The 19,215-nt window shown below is 41.1% G+C and overlaps 1 protein-coding gene across 1 annotated transcript in view; it reads left to right on the top strand.

Annotated features, from left to right (window-relative positions):
- CPSF3 (cleavage and polyadenylation specific factor 3) overlaps positions 1–19,215 on the top strand; it is a 55,708-nt gene that overhangs the window by 12,438 nt on the left and 24,055 nt on the right. Inside the window, exons 5-8 of the mRNA XM_077812546.1 lie at positions 4,795–4,972; positions 7,143–7,232; positions 9,002–9,152; positions 17,662–17,837. Coding sequence (XP_077668672.1) covers positions 4,795–4,972; positions 7,143–7,232; positions 9,002–9,152; positions 17,662–17,837 — 595 coding nt within the window. The remainder of the gene's footprint in view (positions 1–4,794; positions 4,973–7,142; positions 7,233–9,001; positions 9,153–17,661; positions 17,838–19,215) is intronic.

The following is a 19,215-nucleotide window of genomic DNA, read 5'->3' as shown; positions in this document are numbered from 1 at the left end:
GAAAGGATTCTGATTCCCCCTTTAGATATGTGTCTGTTGTCAGGCTATCTGACTGAACCAGGACCTGGGTCCCCCTTAGGGTGAGCTGGAACCTTTGCAGAGCTAGCTTGACCACTCTCAGTTCTAGGAGGTTTAACCTATGAGCCTTTCCCTCCTGGTTTCCAAGGCCCTTGGATGTTGGGTCTCTAGGTGAGCTCCCAAGCCCTCCAGGCTGGCATCTGTTGTGAGGACTGAAGGATCTGGACAGCAGATGGACATATCGTCTTGGACTCACCACCTGTGTAAGGCGTTGTACACCTGTGTCGGTACCTGTACTTGATCTTTCATTTGTTCCAGACCCTTAGTATAAAGGCTTGAAAAGATGTCTGAACTGTGACTGTGCCCAGGAAGTGATCCCTATGCACGAGACCTAGAGTCCTAGCAGTTGGCAGTATAATTCTATGGTGGGTCTCCTGTGGCTCTGGAGGAAGATGATAATTCCTGGATTTCCTGAAACCTTTCTAATGATGGGTAGATTCTTGCTATCGAGGTAGCTATTTCTGCCGCTAGGTCGTTTATTCTGGTGGACGGAACTAGGGAACTTTTCTTGGCCTTGATGAGTAAGCCATGCACCTGGAGGAGACCTGATTAGCTGAATATACAGTCTTTATTCACAGACAGGGAGATCCCTTGGCTGTTTATAAAGTTCCTTTTTACTTCCAAGTGGTTTTGATTGTTTGAAGTTGTCTTTGATAGTTTTCCATTGAGTATTCTGAGATGCAGTAAGGGTAGACAATTAAACCTTGTAGTTCATCACTAGCTGATCAGGGAGAGGTGAAAACTGCCTCAAACTTGAATGGGCCAGCACTGGGATATATGATTCCTGGTGACTAACTTTTATTCCAAGACGATAAGGTATAATTTTCAGTATAGTTACATTATTCCTTAAATATTACACTTGCACAAATTTTGCAGTGATTATGAGAATTGATAAGTTACAGGCTTTTAGGAGAGATCTGACATGCTACTTTTCATAGATAAATACCATGGAAATGATATATTAGGTGTAGTGAGTTTGTTAGGTCTGAGATGGGAGTTGCTTATAAAGAACGGTGTATGTTGGCACCGGTGGGCCTCTATGTCCCAAGTAGAACCAGAAGAACATTTATTTTGGGAAACCCCCTTTAACACGGCTATATCCAGAAGATGAGACATTTCATTCTGGATCAGATTGTGTTTTACTGCATTGTTGGAATTAGGTGATTGGATGAAGAACCATTGGACTGGAGCCCACAGTTTGAGGGAATATCCCTGGCTCACTATCTTCCTCACTCATTTTTCTGTGGTTGATGAGCCATTCCTCTAGGAAATGTGAAATTCTGTCCCCTAGCTTCAGTTCTGGACGGAGGCCTACACAATCTCGGTCATAAAGTAAGTTGGATGGGTGAGGGGCCAAGGTCCCTCTGGGCTTCCCCCTGGATCTCGATTCTCCTTTTTTTCCCTTGGAGAATCTGTTGTCTCCTTGGTGGTACTGGTGTGGTTGTCCCTTCACTGTTACAAAGAGCAAAAGGAGTGCATGTGTCTGAAAGCCAATTAATGTACTCTCTCCTTAGGGCACTTAGTGGGGCAGGGTGAGATTTTGCCACACTGTCAGCCACCACCTTCTCCAGCCTTTCTCCAAAAATGAGGGAGTCTGTCAACTTGGCCACGCACAGAACTGCCTAGAGTGAGTGTCCACCTTCCAGGCACAGAGCCCTAGGTGGCATCTAGATACACTGAAAGCCATGGCTCGGACTGAGATCCTCATTGCATCTGTTGAGGCATCAGCTACAAAAGCTGTTGCTAGGGAGACTTTCTTTAAAATTGAACCAAAGTCAGGGTGATCTCTTCCTTTAAGTGTTTTGAGATCTTCCAGCTAGGAAAGAGATGCTCCTGCAAAGCAGAGAACTGCCAGAGACACTCGGACGGTGGTGGGGGAGTCCTCAAAGTCATTTTTGAGAGTAGCCTCCATCTTTCTGTCTGTGGTGTCCTTAGTATAGAACACCCTCTCTAAGGTCTGGGCTACACTGGGGTGGGGTTTTCGAACTAAATACGCAACTTCAGCTATCCTATTCGCGTAGCTGAAGTCGAAGTATCTTAGTTCATATCTGGAAGTATCTGGCCGTCCTCACGGCGGTGAATTGACCTCAGTGGCTCCCCCGTCGACTCTGCTTACTCCTTCTGCCAAGGTGGAGTACAGGTATCGATTCAGGGATTGATTTACCGTGTCTAGATGAGACGCGATAAATCGATCCCCGATAGACCGATCACTACGCGCCGATCCGAAGGATAGTGGAGACGTACCCTTAGGGAATAACCATGTCCCTGGTGAGGGACCCTGTGGCGGGTCAGCGTTTGGTATCAGGAATAGATCCCTTTTGGTTCTTGAATGTTATGGAGCCTGAAGTTGCTCTTGTTAATGCGCTTGCCTTATAAGGCTTTTTCCACTCATCCCTAATCACTTTCTTGAAGGAGGAGTGAAGGGGTATCACCACCTCAGGAGTGGATTTGGTGGGAACCTATTTACTCTGAGGTTTACTCTCAAGAGCCTGCTCAGGTTGGATTTGAATCATGGAAACAACCTTGTTGCACATAGCTTGAAATTTCTCAGGGGAGAAAAAACTTGGCTGCATTTTCCACCAATCCTGTTCACATTCAGAGCGAGACAGTTCGGTTCCCTTAGTCAAGTTGTCGACATCCTCATCGGTTTTTGAAGCCTCTCCCTCCTCTGCACGGGGGTTCCTGGTCCATTCTTCCCCCTTTGGAGTTGCGACTGCCTAGGTGGGTTGGGGACCCCACCTGCCTGTTTGACTTGCAGCCCCAGGACTGGTTGGCTGTGTGCAAGCTGTGCACAACTCACTATCTGCCAAAACTAGGAGATTCACAAATAGAACACTGCTTGGATCTAATCTGGTGTTTTCTTAGCTGCTCTGCCATGCCTTCAAGGGGCAGAGGAGCTGAGCAGGGCAATGCTACAGCAGAGGCTTAGAGAGAATTAAATCCTGAGGGAGGAGGACCAATGTTGGAGAGGGAAAACGTTGCTCCCCTCTGCTCAAAAACTGAGCAGAAACAGCTCAAATTGAAAAAGAGCGGGAGCAATAGCAATCACTACTGTCTGCTGCCATAGAGGCAGAGAAACTGGTGGCAAGTGAGAGCAAAGAGAGTGTGGCCAAAGCGTGGTGCCGAACTGCTGGTCTGCCTTCATGAAGTTGCAGACAGAGGAGAGCAGCCGTGATGTCCAGGATTGTGGGAGAACACTGGGCTGCTTGGTTACATGCCTATATTGGTTCCTCCTTTCTTCATTATTCTTCTGTATTTTGGGAGAGGGGCCATCCTTTTTGTACGACGTTTGAGCCCTGAGCATAATTTGGGAGTTCCACAAATATTAATTGTACATTTTACAATTTCACCAGATAGTTTAATTTTAAAACACAAAAGGTCAGTTAAAAGGAAAAAAGGTTAATGGACCAGTGTATTATTAGAGAGAAGGTGTGTGAGGTAATATCTTTTATCTTCTGTTGGTGAGAGGTCAGATACAGTGTCTCTATCACTCCTAATCCTCAAAGGAAACCTGCACAACACTTTCGGAAGGCTAGGCTGGGAGCTTAAATTCATAACTCTGCTAGACACTAGAAATCATGGCCTGAATAGAGACGCTGGATTTATGGCTTATTGCAACAATCTGTAACCCACTAGTCCCTTCCTCTTTATCTTATGAATGCAGGGGTACTAACGAAAATAGCTTTGAGCCACTCTACCTTAGGGCAGGTCTACACTACAGCGGGATCGACACTCTGAGATCGATCCACCAGCAGTCCATTTCGCAGGTCTAGTAAAGACCTCTCCAGTCGACCCCTGTACTCTACCCCAACAAGAAGAGTAAGGTAAGTCGATGGGAGTTTCTCTGCCGTCGACTTACCGCGGTAATGTAGACATAGCTCACATTCCAAGGCACCATTCTAGGCTAACTGTAGTAGGAAGAGAGCCTAAAACACTAACCACTGATGCTAAACAATCGGTTCCACCTTGCATTTTGCTGTGAAGCTTGGAGAACCTTTTCTAGCCCTGTATGAAGAGCTCTGTGTGGCTCAAAAGCTTGTCTTCCTCGCCAACAGAGGTTGGTCCAATAAAAGATATTTCTTCACCCATGGTCTCCAATATCCTGGGACTGACACAGCTACAACTATGTTGCATACAGTGTATTATGAATCATAAGAGTAATAGTATACATTTGTTTTTACATGAATGACAGAATCTGAATTTGGGAAATACGTCATAATTAATGTATGCTAACTATCCTCCACATAGATTTAGCTCAGCAGTATGTGGTATCCCTCTCCACACTGGGATCAGATGTGTGATAGATATAGCTATCATTAAGTGTAGTTTTTGCTAACAGGCATAGGCAGGCTTTTTTGTGTGAGAACTGTGTTATGATCTGGTTACTAAAGCAGGCAATAAATTATTTTTTTATTATTTGTATTAAAGTAGTGCCCATTGGGAACCCATTGTGTTGGTAGTACAAGACACTGCCTTGCATGAAAAAGAAAGTCTAAGGTGGCCTTTCTGAAAATATTACCTGTTCATACTGGTTAGGGAAATTGTGTTAGAAACCGTGGCTCTAGCTGGTTCAATATTTAATTTGGAAGGAATCTGCAGTTTTGAATGGGGATCTTAGGTGGAGTTACAAAATCTATCAAAGGAGCACATCTGTAATTATTCTGTAACATAAACCAGTGAAACTCGCTGATACTTAGCCATTTCATTTTTATACAGCAATATTTCAGCAGATGACATGCTGTATACGGAGACAGATCTGGAAGAAAGCATGGACAAAATTGAAACCATCAACTTTCATGAAGTAAAAGAGGTGGCAGGAATCAAGTTCTGGTGTTACCATGCGGGCCATGTCCTGGGAGCAGCCATGTTTATGATTGAAATAGCTGGTGTGAAGGTATTTTTTTAGTATAGAGCAGTAACACCTTGTCAAAAAAATTTATTATTAGTTTTTAAGCATTGGCAATGTGTTCAGAGCTGAAAATTTGAAAACAGGCAAGGAACCCCAAATCAAACACCCTGGAAGACCCAGTAGGAGGCTTTGTTTTGAAATATTATTTTTAATCAGTTATAGCGGGTGAGTGACAGCAGTTTTATTTAAGTGAGATAGTATATGTGGGCTTTATGGAAGAGGTGAATTTTAAGTATATGATCTAAGCTTGGAATTACTTAGCACAGAGATTACCAAAATGTGGTCTGCTGAGAGCTGGCTGGTAACCTGTTGCTAGCTGTCCTTGCATCCAGTAGTTAAATTGCATTAAAAGGCAACTTAATCCATAAATACTTTACTTTCCTATGTCTGTCTGTCTGTCTAGGAACTTAAACTAGCCTCCATCATTATAGTGCCTCACATTAATTAATTAATCTTCACAACACCCTTGTGAGGTAGGGAAATATTCTTTTTCCCATTTTTATGTACAGGGAGCTGAAGCACAGAAAAATTTAATAATTTGTCCAAGCTTATACAACAAGTCTGTGGAAGAATCAGGTGTCAGACACAGATTTGTGAATTCCAGTTCAGTATCTGGACAGGAAAACCAGTCTTCCTCCCTATAAGCAATTTCTAAAATGTCCACAGGCACACTAAGAGGTGATCACAAATCGGAGACAAAATGTTTTGTGTAGTTGCAAATGGGAAGGTGGTGATCCACAAGATAATTTCTCTATTAAGATATCGTTTACATTATGAAAGTTTGAAAACCTCTGGCTTAGCAAGATTCAGAAAGGGTTAAGAACATATATTGAGAAGACTCTAGTTCAGTGGTTCCCAAGCTTGTTCCGCCGCTTGTGCAGGGAAAGCCCCTGGCGGGCAGTGCCTGTTTGTTTACCTGCCGCGTCTGCAGGTTCGGCCGATCGCGGCTCCCAGTGGCCGCCATTCACTGCTCCAGGCCAATGGGAGCTGCTGGAAGCAGCACGGGCCGCCGCCGCTTCCAGCAGCTCCCATTGGCCTGGAGCAGCGAACCGTGACCACTGGGAGCCGCGATCGGCCGAACCTGCGGACGCAGCAGGTAAACAAACAGGCGCTGCCCGCCAGGGGCTGTCCCTGCACAAGTGGCAGAACAAGTTTGCGAACCACTGCTCTAGTTAAATAGCTAGAATAAAAATTAGAACAGGTATTGGTCTTCTTGCTGATCATCACTTGGTAGTGGGAAGAAACAGCCTTTCTTCTCTGTTGTGTGTATTGCTCAAATTATTATTTTTTTATGTGCATTATGTTCTGTGCTTTCTCTTGAAGCATGTGGTATCGGCTACAGGATAGCAAGCTACACAGACCATTTATCTTTTCCACTGCTGGTCATCTGTGTTCTTATTCAGATTTTGAGCATGATTTATATGTAAACTCTCTTAAAATGAGTGATTGTAGGATACAGCATGTTGAAATTTTGAAGTGCAAATCCTGTAATTCACTCTATTTGGGGCTCAATTTGCCCTTCACTATGCACTTAAGAATTGATCTGAGAGTGACCAATGTGTTGGAAAGCAGGATAAAGACCTTACAGAAAGCATTTTAAATTATGGGTTTTCCTTTAAAAATAAGTGTGCAGTTTTCTCAGTTTAAAGTAATAATGTGGAAATATCAGAGTCTTTAGTACAACATAATCTAATTAAAATAGTTCCGTTTGATGGTTGTTCATTGTGCTGATATTCTCAAATGGAAGCTCTTGAGTTTACTTTCTTGCATCCATCAAATAGTGTATTTTTTTAAACGATCTTAATGGCTTGTGTACTCGTGCAAAACTCTAAAAATGTCACTTTTGTAACAGAAAGGAGGAACTACAAAAATATTGATACTTATGTTTATAGCTGCTTATATATACTGCTTGAAATCTTTCAGTCCTTGCAATTAGGATTTGTTTATTGTATTCATAATGAAACCTATAAGCACAATGTATTTATCAAAGCAGTCTTCAATACAGGTACATTTGAATCTTTTATTATAAATCCATGAACATTAGCTTTGCTAAAATATTAAACTTTTCCTCTACAAAACATGTTGTTAATATCTTTTTGCTGACTTAGTCATTCTGTCTAATTACAGGTCAAATATTTTTCTTCCTCTATCACAGCTTTTATATACAGGTGATTTCTCAAGACAGGAAGACAGACACTTGATGGCAGCTGAGATTCCTAATATTAAACCTGATATTCTTATCATTGTAAGTTTCACACTGATTTTTTTTAAATTAGTAGTTGGGAGTGTCTAGAAGGAATTACTAAGATCTGAAGTGCGTGTCAGAATAAAGGTAGAAGCTTGATGGTGACATGTAACTTTAGCAATGTGCATTATGTGTCCCTTACAGCCAGGCTAAAGGGGAAATCAGTACAGTATTTAGCATATAATAACTTCTGTATAGTGTGTTTCAGGCCAGTCTCAAAACATTGTCCAAAGCTCTATGTCACTTCTCTAACCTGTGTAAACCCCAATTTTGTCCCAGAGGTGTGTCCAGAAACCTGCTGGAACAGGAGTAGCACAAGAAGGAAGTAATTCCAGCCACAATGGTCGAAGCTACATCAGGGAATATGGGCAGGACACAGGTTAATGCCCCTTTTCTTGCAAGAAGTGTTGAGGGACTTTTAGCAAATACACAGAGTCAAGACCTTGTTTTTACATCTCTGCAAGAGAGCATCTCCAGCATTATAGTGCCTCCTTCCAGCATAATGTAGCATTGGTTCAGTATTGACTCAAAGAAAAGAGTGGAACCTGGTACTTCATCTTTGGGGTTACTTTTAGATTCTGTGAACAGTTTATAGTTAGGCCCTACCAATTTCACAGCCGTGAAAAATGTGTCATGGACTGTGAAATATGCCCTTCCCCATGAAATCTGATCTCCCCCTTGCTGCTGGGAGCGCCCCAGCCAGCGGGCTCCTAGCTGCAAGTCCCGGCTGAGCAGGGGAGGGAGAGGACTTGGGATTGTCCTTCCCCTGCTCTTGGGGAGATCAGACCCATGTCGGAGTGCCTCCCCTTTGTGCAGGAAGCTCTAGCCCTGGAGGTTCCTGCAGCTGGAGGAGGCTTGTCGAGGTGGGTGCAATCTCCCCCTGCTCCTGGAAGCGCCCCAACCAGAGGGCTACTAGCTGTGAGTACCTGCTGGGCTGGAGAGGGACAGGACTTGTCCTTCAATTGCGTGGCAGCTCAGAGGGGGGCGGGGGGAGAGAAGAAAGGGGAAGATCAGACCCACTTCCAGGTACCTTTTGGGTTGGGACCCTCACAATTATAACACTGAAATTTCAGATGTAAACAGCTGAAAATGTGAAATTGACCAATTTTAAAACTCTCTGGCTGTGAAATTGATCAAAATGGACCACAGATTTGTTAGGGGCCCTATTTATAGTGTTTTGTGCTGCTTTTCTCCTAAAGAAATTCCTTAAGGCTCCAGACTGAGACCTTTTCTAGACCACGGATTTGCCCTGATTTCAGCCACTGGCATAGCTGCACTCTTACAACCCCTAGTTTGTACTGGTGGAGCTTATCTTAGTTTCGGGCAGGGTAAAGAGCAGCTTTGCCTGTCTACACTAGGGATTTGCACTGGTGAAGCTGCATTGGTGGCTGGCCACCAATGGCGGAAATAAGGGCAAATCTCCGATGCAGACAAGGCTTTAAAGAAAGGGAGGGAGGGTGGGACAGCTCAGTGCACCAAAGTACAGCTCTGGCTACCAAGTCAGGTTCTTCTGCTGTTGTAGTTTTGACTCACAAGGATATGCTGGCCGCTGCTTCCCACAGCTCCCATTGGCCAGGAACGGCGAACTGCGGCCACTGGGAGATGTGGGGGGCCATGCCTGCAGACGGTCAACATCAGCAAAATGTCTCGCAGCCCACAATCAGATTATCCTGATGGGCCACAGGTTGCCCACCACTGGTATAACAAAATTGGGATGAAGGTCTATACCATTGTTTTAATAATAGCTCTTTATGTACTTTACTACTTAGGAATCCACCTATGGTACCCATATTCATGAAAAAAGGGAAGAGCGAGAAGCAAGATTCTGTAACACTGTTCATGATATTGTAAACAGAGGAGGTAGAGGTCTTATTCCCGTCTTTGCCTTGGGTCGAGCTCAAGAGCTGCTTTTGATCTTAGGTATGTATCTTCACATCATTTAACACTGAATGAGCAAAATACAGTGGAAATTTTTTAATGGCTGTCCTTTTATGTACAATAAGTTTTTATTTAATTTATTTATTTATGTATTTAAACAAATCTTTCACCACCTTTGCAGTGAGCTAATGACTTAAAAATTCCAGGGTGACTTGATTTAAATCAAGATGACTTAAATCACCAAGTGGAAAGCCTGGATTTAAATAACTGATTTTAATCAACTTTTCCATTTGTACTTCAGTTAGTGTCTAAAGAAAGGTGCATTCTCATTTGTTGATGTAACCATTAAAGCATGTTAATTAACAACTAAATAGATCCTTTACACAAGATTTGGGACATCTTTTTCCTACAAAAGACTGTATACTATATCATTACTTAAGCAAATATATAGTTTAATATTTTCCCATTCTTATTAATTGTATATTTTTAGTATGTTAGAAAATTGTGAATGATGTATAGCTTATTTACTAGATAACTAGCCTTTTAGTCATGATTTGTGTCAAACTGCATTAGGATTGTAATTAGAATTTAATTAAACACACAAAACAGCATATAAAATGTATTTGTATTAAACAAAACAACCTTTAATGTTTTGGATACATAAACTTCTCTTATCAAAATACATTTCACATTTACAACTAATGATTTATTTAAGAAACAGAGGGATTCTGTAGCCAATGAACTAAACTGATTATTTCAGAACAGCCTGGGAAATTTTTCAAATATGCCTAAATGCAAGTGGCTGGAGCTTAACTTCCTACTCGTCTAAGTCCCTTAAAAATGAAACAAGTCTCCTAAGTTACGTAGGCTTTCCTTCAGACTTTTAAAATTGGTAGATCTCATCCCATCCTATCCCTTGTTTGTATTCATAGACTAGAAGGGAGAGCCAACTTTTCCTGCTTTTTTTAACTCCCAATCAATTTCTCAACTTTGAATGAATTAATTCAAATTAAGAAAATATTATTTTTGTGCCTGCAGAAGCGACTACTGCTGTCAAAAACTGGTTTAGCACTTCAACAAATTCTGGTTCCAGGAGCTTAGCTAGTGACTTCCACCAATTCAGTGCTGTGACTTTCTTACAAACATCATCAGCAAACATGTTCTGCTTGAATGATTCACCTCCAGTTCTGAAATTTATTATGGGTGGCATGATTGATGGCTGATTATTAGATGCCCATGTCATAGCAGCAACATCTTATACCGTGGTACGCTGGGTTGAGAATATTTGCAAGAAAATGAGGAGTAAATGCTTGATCTATCTGCTTCTTTGCTGCCTGCAGTTTAATTTTGTGGTTGGTATTTCTTTCCTTATTGCCTCTTGAAGTTCTTTCCAAATTTCAACAGCGTCGGCAATATTTTAGCAATCGTTCTACAATTTGTCCAAGGCTATGGAAATCGGTTTACATATATTCAGCATATTTTTCTTTAGTCCAATGGTGACTACTTGGCTGTTCCATCAATTCTGTCACAATATTCTTCACAAATTATCATCAGAGTAAGCCAGTTCATAATAAATAGCTCAAAACAGTCAACCACTGAATTCCATTGTACATCTTGGGGGACAATTAATTTGGCTCCTCCAGTTCTCCTAGTGAAGCTGAAGCAAAGTGGTTGTTATGGAAGTATTTTCCAATTTCAGTAGCATGCTCCTTTATTCCTGGAGTTGTACTTAAGTCTTTGGCTAAAAGATGAGTCAAATGAATGCTGCACCATATGTTATAAATTTCATGTTCCCTTCATTATCTTCTAGGTTTCTTCTCATCTTTGCTACATGTGCAGTGATAAAGCTACACATTTATTGACACTTGAATTTTTGTTCAGTTTGTTTTAGCTTTTACTGCTATTTCTTTGCATGTATTCTCCTGTATGGGCATTTCCTTTTGTATCAGTTGTTTCTGTAAGACAGACTTCTTTTATTCCGCTCCACCTTCTGTTGTCACACAAGCACATACTACTGGATCATTATATACATTGCTTCACCCATCAAGACTAAAAACAATGAATTTTTTCCCTAATGTTTTTTGCACATTATTCAGTTTCCCTCTCACACACTATATCCAGCAACCTTCCAGTGATGTCTGCTCTGCCAGATGAAGTGTAGCCTATCATAATGATTGAACCATGCAACTGAAATATTTGTTCTGAACAAGATGAAAGGTTGAATTTGTTGAGTAAATTAACTGAGCAGTCTTTTCATCGATGGAGTCTTGTTGAAATCTGCTGGTCCTGATTACAAACTCATCCATCGTTTTGCTGGATGATGAGGAAAGTCTTTCTTTTGGTACAGGTAATACTGTCTGAAGTATGTTCAGTTGTGGCACTGCTGGTGGTTGCAGCACATGACTCTGAAGTAGTGAACATTGCAGATGATGGATGTTCATAACCCCTTATGTCTAAGCTGCAGCCTGAAACAAAATGGTAAAAAAAAAGTCTCTCTCACTGAGCTTTACTCAGTGTGTAGTGCTTTAAAGAAAATGAGATTAAGTGAAAGAGTCCTTCTACTGCAGCTGTTTGCACGCTATTTAAATGATATGATTTATTCTAAACCCCGTTTTATAGGGAATATAATTAATAAATTATAAGGATTATCTAAATCTGTTTAAACGCTTATATCTAGCAATATACCAAATCGCTTATATCTAACAGTATACAAAACAGCTTGAAAAAAACTTTTTAAAATATTAACATTCATTAAATGCATAATGAAACTTCACTTTTAATCAGGAAATCTTCACCTAGGAGATTTGATGATATTAAGCAATAAAAAATCATTTCAGAAAACTGGCCGTAACTGTAAAAATGTAACTGATAAATGCACCCACAACAAAATAACATACCAATTAATATTTTGAACAAAAATATTTTGAAATTTGTCAGGGTATTCAACCAAAACACAAATGTATGATCATAATCTGTCATCAGTTGCTAACATAGTAAGACTTGATATACAATCCATAAGAATGGTGCAAAAATAAGTTTAATAACCAGTTGATCCAAATTGTTCAGACGTGTCCATATCATCTTCAAAGTCATGGCCTTCTGAGGAGCATTTTTCATGTTTCATTCTGACAGCCAGGCCTTGCGTCTCCTCGTTACACTATTTCCATTTGGCACGTGGTCCTTTTTTACCTAGAGGTACAGGAATTTCTTGAAACTATCCCCAAATAGTCTTCTATAACCTGCAACCATGGCAAGTTTTTTTTTCTCCAGTTCTCAGATGTTGAAACACTAGAGGCTACAGTCTGAAGAATACTACCCCTTCTTCTCAGAGACCTGCTTTGAAACCAGTGTTGCTCCTTTCTGGTTGCACTTTCTTCTCCTTCTCCCTTGTTACATAATTCTCCCACCCATTCCCAGAAAAACAAAAGCACTAACAACAATCCAAGACTTCTGGTCAGGTTACCAATATGCCTTTTGCACTGCACTGTTTTAGTTATTCAGAGAGTGAGGGGGAGGCAGTTCAGCCATTAACTGATTTCTGTTTGTATCTCTGTCTGTGTACATATGCAAGGAGACAGCAAGGCCATTTAGTTAAAGTGCCAAGAACCGTCCAGAAGTAAGGGCTGGTAGTTACTGGGCAGATCAGTGATTTTGCATGAGTAGGAGAGTAAGTTTCCATGGAGACTGGAGTCATAAATATTCATAATTTGCAAACTGAGCCAGTCAGAGCTCACGTAGGGAGAAGCTATAAAATAGGAGTATGAGCTCACATAGTGGATGATTCGGGGAGGCATGGATCAACGTTCACATCGCATTTCCCGTCAGTACCTCGCCCAAGCCAGGGAAGCTAATGACCCAACCACTGGACCAAATTCAGTGATGAATCCTGGTCATGTGCCACCTGAGGCATATTGCGCATACGCTAAGACGAGTGGATAATCCTGCTGATATACGTGATGGTGTCTCTTGGAGTCAGAGGCTGGGTCCCAACACCTGTGATGACTGCAAATTTCTTGCACCCAGTAGCACAGCCCCTGAGTCCCCCACAGAATCAAGCCCTTAATATGGTACATCACCTATTGTGCCACTTTTATAAAGATTGACCTCAGAAGTTAGATTTCCCCCCCGATTCTTTCTTTACATAGATAAACAGCTTTTAACTCAAAAGATTTTGATAGAGCCTCATGGATTAAGCATGTTTATTTTTTATTTAAATGTTTTAAGAGATTATAAATTTAGGCCTTAATATATTTTGTATTAAATTCAGATTTAATTTTAAACAGGTTTATTTTTTAAAAGAAAAATATTCTTTTAATAACAAAATGAAAAATCCGATTTAAATTAAAAACACCTGTTTTTTTAATTTTTTTAAAAAATGATTTTTATCCAAGTTCACATAAAATGAGTTTGTTTAACCCAACATTCCTTTACCTTCAGAAAAATAGAAAAAAAATTGAGCTTGTGCCCTTTTTTTGCTGCTTTGTGATGTAAAAAGAATACCTGGAAGATTTTTGTCCCCCTCTGTAAAAAAAAACAAAACAAAACAAAACAACCTCCCTCCCGCCCCCAAAAAAAGTGTTTTTGGGTGGGGGTGGGATTTTGGAGAGCAGGTGGTTTAAATTTGATATTGGGGTCTTCTGTACTTGAGAAGACTGGCATTAAGAGAACAGTAAAATTATGAAATTACAAGTGACTTAAAACTAAGCAACTAAAAGGAAGTTGTTCATGTTGAAAAGATTCAGTGCCTCTTCCCTTCAGTTAAGGCTCAGTAATTCAGAAATACATCTGAGAAAACTGGAAAGACCAGACTGGACGTCTGATATCACTAAGATTTTTTTCTGCCTTTTTTAAACCTGTCAGGCCTGTTTTACATATCATAAAGAAGCTTAAATAATTGTCAAAAACACAATTGTTATAAATCCTTTACAGTTCACCTTTAAAATGAAAATTAAAAGCAGTGGTAAACATAAACACTTATTTAATCAAACTGTAATCATTAAGTTAAGTATAAAGGAAAATACTGCAGGGCTCTTTCATTTCCTTTTGTGCCCTTACTTGCACTATGTGAATGATTTTTGACAACTTTTTTTTTCGCCTCTCATATAAACTTTTCTGAGGGTCCCCTCACAAAACCCTTCAAAGGCAAATACTTGTATTTAGGCATGCTGATTTCAAAACAAGAATGATCTTGAAATACTGAGAGTTCTCTCCAGTTTCCATTTTAACTCAGCTCAGCATTTAAATCTGGTGCTTATTCTCAGAATAAGTTATTGATCTGCGTAAGTGCAGACTGGAAGTTCAGGCCTATGGGTGTACATTAGGTATGAGTTATATTTTTCTATATTCTACAATTCCATTATTTAAATATTTTGTTACACTTGGTCACGGGTCCGGGGGGGGGGAGTTATAACAAAGGATATTTAAAATATAAATTTTAAAAATCTAATGTAACCATTAATTTGTAGTTCTTTGTTCTCTATTTCCTATACAAAGAATCATAGAATATCAGGGTTGGAAGGGACCTCAGGAGGTCATCTAGTCCAACCCCCTGCTCAAAAGCAGGACCAATCCCCAATTAAATCATCCCAGCCAGGGCTTTGTCAAGCCTGACCTTAAAAACTTCTAAGGAAGGAGATTCCACCACCTCCCTAGGCAACGCATTCCAGTGTTTCACCACCCTCCTAGTGAAAAAGTTTTTCCTAATATCCAAGCTAAACCTCCCCCACTGCAACTTGAGACCATTACTCCTTGTCCTGTCCTCTTCTACCACTGAGAATAGTCTAGAACCATCCTCTCTGGAACCACCTCTCAGGTAGTTGAAAGCAGCTATCAAATCCCCCCTCATTCTTCTCTTCTGCAGACTAAACAATCCCAGTTCCCTCAGCCTCTCCTCATAACTCATGTGTTCCAGACCCCTAATCATTTTTGTTGCCCTTCGCTGGACGCTCTCCAATTTATCCACATCCTTCTTGTAGTGTGGGGCCCAAAACTGGACACAGTACTCCAGATGAGGCCTCACCAATGTCGAATAGAGGGGGACGATCATGTCCCTCGATCTGCTCGCTATGCCCCTACTTATACATCCCAAAATGCCATTGGCCTTCTTGGCAACAAGGGCACACTGCTGACTTATATCCAGCTTCTCGTCCACTGTCACCCCTAGGTCCTTTTCCGCAGAACTGCTGCCTAGCCATTCGGTCCCTAGTCTGTAGCTGTGCATTGGCATCTTCCGTCCTAAGTGCAGGACCCTGCACTTATCCTTATTGAACCTCATCAGATTTCTTTTGGCCCAATCCTCCAATTTGTCCAGGTCCCTCTGTAACCTGACATGACATTAGTATGCCTCTTAAAAAAGAGAGAAAGAAAAAAAGAAAATACATCAACTAAAACTAGACACACAAGGGAGTGCCTAATTATGCAGAAAATGTTCTACACTACAATCAATCCTTTTCTTGGAATCCTAACATTTAAAGTAGGGTTCCACTCTTAAAAGTGATTAAGTGACACCTATTACTCAACAGACCAGCTTCTTGTACGTCTTTGCGGGGGTCGTGGCTGCTGCTATCAAGTAACCAAATGAGTGGGCGTTTATTGTCTTTTTGTTTTTTGGTAGGTTGGGTTTTTACTACTTCTGTTAGTCTTCCAGAAGAAACAGCTAAGAGATAGTGAGCTGAAATCTATTGTACATCTTGAATAGAACTGTTCAATAAGTTCCAATATTTATGCCTGTTCAAACCTATTGAAGGCAATAGTTATGTAACCTTTGTGTGGGCTAGAGCTCACTTCATTACCCTTCTTCAGTGCCTAAAAAAACTCAACTCCAATAGAAAAGCAGCCGGAGACCCAGAATTCAGTCTCTAAGGAGCTTCAGGAAGGATTGCCCAGGATCAACCTCCCAACATTCAAGTCCCCAAAAGAACAAAAGGGATTAACATAATTAAGTACCAACTTTATAAATCTTAATTTAAAGAAACATAATTAATAATAAATAACTTAATGTTTACTACATAGCATTGCTATTATAGAATTCACATACATTATCTTCACAGTTATACATAAACATAAAGAAAACAAATTAAATCTAAACAGGTCAATCCCCACAGAAACACAGTGAGAAGGAACTCAGAGTTCCCAAAAGCTTAGGTTGAGTTCACGTGAGTCTCAGAGGCTTTGATCACCAAATCTATAGTCTGCTGAGTCCAAAGCAACATCTTCCCTCCACTTGCTTATAGGAATTTCACTTGGAATCCAGGCAGACTCTTCCTCTTCTGAAATCACTTTTAGCCAGTCAGCTAACTCATTAACCAGTCACGCAGTTAAGTGTATAGATTTAAAAAAAAAAAAAAAAAAACTGTTATACAAAATGTAAAACTAAGAATAGCAAAGTATAAATTACTTTTTCCCCACATTTAAAGAAAAGTTGGTGACTCAGACTAGTTGAGACAATTTAACTAAAACAGTTTGGTTAAAATCAAACAACATTCAAAGTATACAATTAAAATAAATTAATTTTTCCTCCCAATTTTCCCTTTCTGTAATTAACCCTGCCCATGGTTCCCTGTTGGGGAACAATATCACTCACTAACCTGCTGCAAAATGCTTCAGAGTTAGGGAAAACAGGCTGTTTTCTGCTCCTGGGCTCAGCTTCTCCCAACCCACACAGTTCACGTGGCCTTTTGCAAAGCAGCAGCCCTGACGGTTTGCCCTCATCAAGTCTAACCCCAGCAACAGGGAACATATTGGAGCATACCCAGAAACTACCACACCCAATTCCAGAAACTTCTGGATGTGGAGTGCAACTCTGCCTAGCAATAGTGACCCACACACAACTCACTCCTATCCACTCCTCCCCCTCCCCCCCATATATCTCTTAAAGAGAGATCTCCCTCTTAGGCTCTTGGATTAGAGTTGCACAGGTGAAACTGAGGGCAGAATTGTGGCTCAGGGAAAGTGGATGACATTTTAATGGCCTGTGGCATACAGGAGGTCAGGCTAGATGGTCTAATGTCCCTTCTGACCTTAAACTCTATGCATCTGTGAATTTGGCTTGCAGAACTTTTAATGTCTCACTAACAAGACTCTACAGATTTTGTTGCTAGCTGTAAGTTTTTTATAATTAACATTTAACATAGATACGTCAGCCTGTTGATTAGCAGTAATGCACTAAAACTCATTTCTCTGTAAACAGAGTTGTTATAAAAGTGAATTGAGTGCTCTGTGATTCTGCTTGCATATTTACAGGCGATGGTTGAAAATTGGTGGTTATATGGAGTCTGACTGACTGGTCTTCTACTGAGAAAAACTGAGATTTGACTTTTTTGTCTAATGATTTGTTTTATCTTTACTCTTTTTCAGGTTCCTCCCTCCCCCTCCCCCCACCCCCATATCCAAGGTCAAAAGAGGCATGTCGACATTTTTTATTACTTTGATTTCCTGTCTCTAATGGCAGTGAAAATGTTTTTAAACCTGGCTTTATAAAACAATGTTGATTCTGAAAAATGCATGTTTGGAAGCTGCTAATATATTTATGCCTTGTAAAATGTTCCTCTAGATGAATACTGGCAGAATCACCCTGAACTTCATGACATCCCAATATACTATGCTTCCTCTTTGGCAAAGAAATGCATGGCCGTGTATCAGACATATGTTAATGCTATGAATGACAAAATCCGCAAGCAAATCAACATCAACAATCCATTTGTTTTCAAACACATTAGTAATCTGAAGGTGAGTGTAAATAAAGGGTGTTTCATGACAGAAGTAAGATGTATCAAATACTTTGCATTTACATGAGGTTTAACTAGTGTGTAAGTGTACTATCCTAGAAATTTAAGCCATTGATTGATTTAGAGGTTTATAACTGAATCTTTCAGTATAAATCTGCTCTCCTAGTAATGATATCTTTTTTTATTTTAAACTCCATTCTGTAATGCTGAATGGGTTGTGCACATCCAATCTATGCTGCTTAATTTCCACAGAAATCCCAAGTATAGCTTCCCTATAGGGTTTTCTGGCTAACCGCTTGAGTGCATACCCACTGCCTAACATTACATTTCACTGTGATCTCTTTCATTTTATAGTTTGGACAGAAGGATATTTGTGTGTTTCTGCCTCCTATTTTACTCCTGAGGACATTCTGCGCCAAAAAAATAAAAATTCTGCTCATAATATTTTAAAATTCTGCAAAATTTTGCAAATTTTATTTGTCAAATAAATGGGGAGGCTTCAGCATGGCGTTGGAGCACAGAGCTGCACAGAGGTGGTAGATCACTGTGCAGCTTCCCCCCAGGACACAGACTCAGTGGTGAGGCTGCACCCAACCCTTACACAGTGCAAGGACTGGGCCTGCCCCAGAAACGCCCCAGGGCCCTGCCCCTCCATGCCAGGTGCGCCTGGTGTGGGCAGGCAGGCTCAGCAAGGCAGGATCCAAGTGTGAAGGGGGTTAGTGTGGGGGGATCCAGGTGTAGGTTGAGAGGGTTATGGGTGGGGCAATCTGGGTGCAGGCAGCTCAGTTGGGGATCCAGGTGTGTGGGGGGGAATCTGGATTCACAGGGGCTTGTTCTGGGGTTTTGGGTGCAACAGTAATGGGACTCTGCAGGGGGGTCCAAGTGAAGGTAGTTGGGGCTCAGCAGGAGGGGTGTCTGGGTGTAGGGGGGGGATAGAGCTCACTAGAGAGGTCTGTCTGTGCGGGGCTCAGTGGTGGGGTCCAGATGCTGGGGGAGTGGGGCTCAGTATGGTGGGGATCCAGATGCGTGTGGCTGGTCGGGGTGGTCCAGGTGAAGGTGGAGTGTGGCTTGTCAGGAGGATCTGGGTATGAAGGGGTGTGACTGGGGTCCCAGTGGGAGCCAGCTGAGGTCACTCAATTAGGGTGAACTGCAAAGAATGGGGCAGACAGTCCCCCAAAAGCTGGTGGATATTCCAAGACTCAGATTTACCAAGCCAGCATAAAACAGCTTCTTTATTACCTTATTGGTAGCCCAGAAGCCAACAACACAGTTCCCTGGAAGTAACCCAGCCTCAGGCCTCCATCCAGGTACCCAAGTCAAATATGATGAAGATTTCTAAAGTCTTATTTCATCATATAAAATAAAAGGTTCTACCAATT

This window comes from Eretmochelys imbricata, chromosome 3 (assembly GCF_965152235.1).
Source record: "Eretmochelys imbricata isolate rEreImb1 chromosome 3, rEreImb1.hap1, whole genome shotgun sequence".
Classification (NCBI taxonomy): domain Eukaryota; kingdom Metazoa; phylum Chordata; order Testudines; family Cheloniidae; genus Eretmochelys; species Eretmochelys imbricata.
This window is presented reverse-complemented; position numbering and strand designations above follow the sequence as displayed.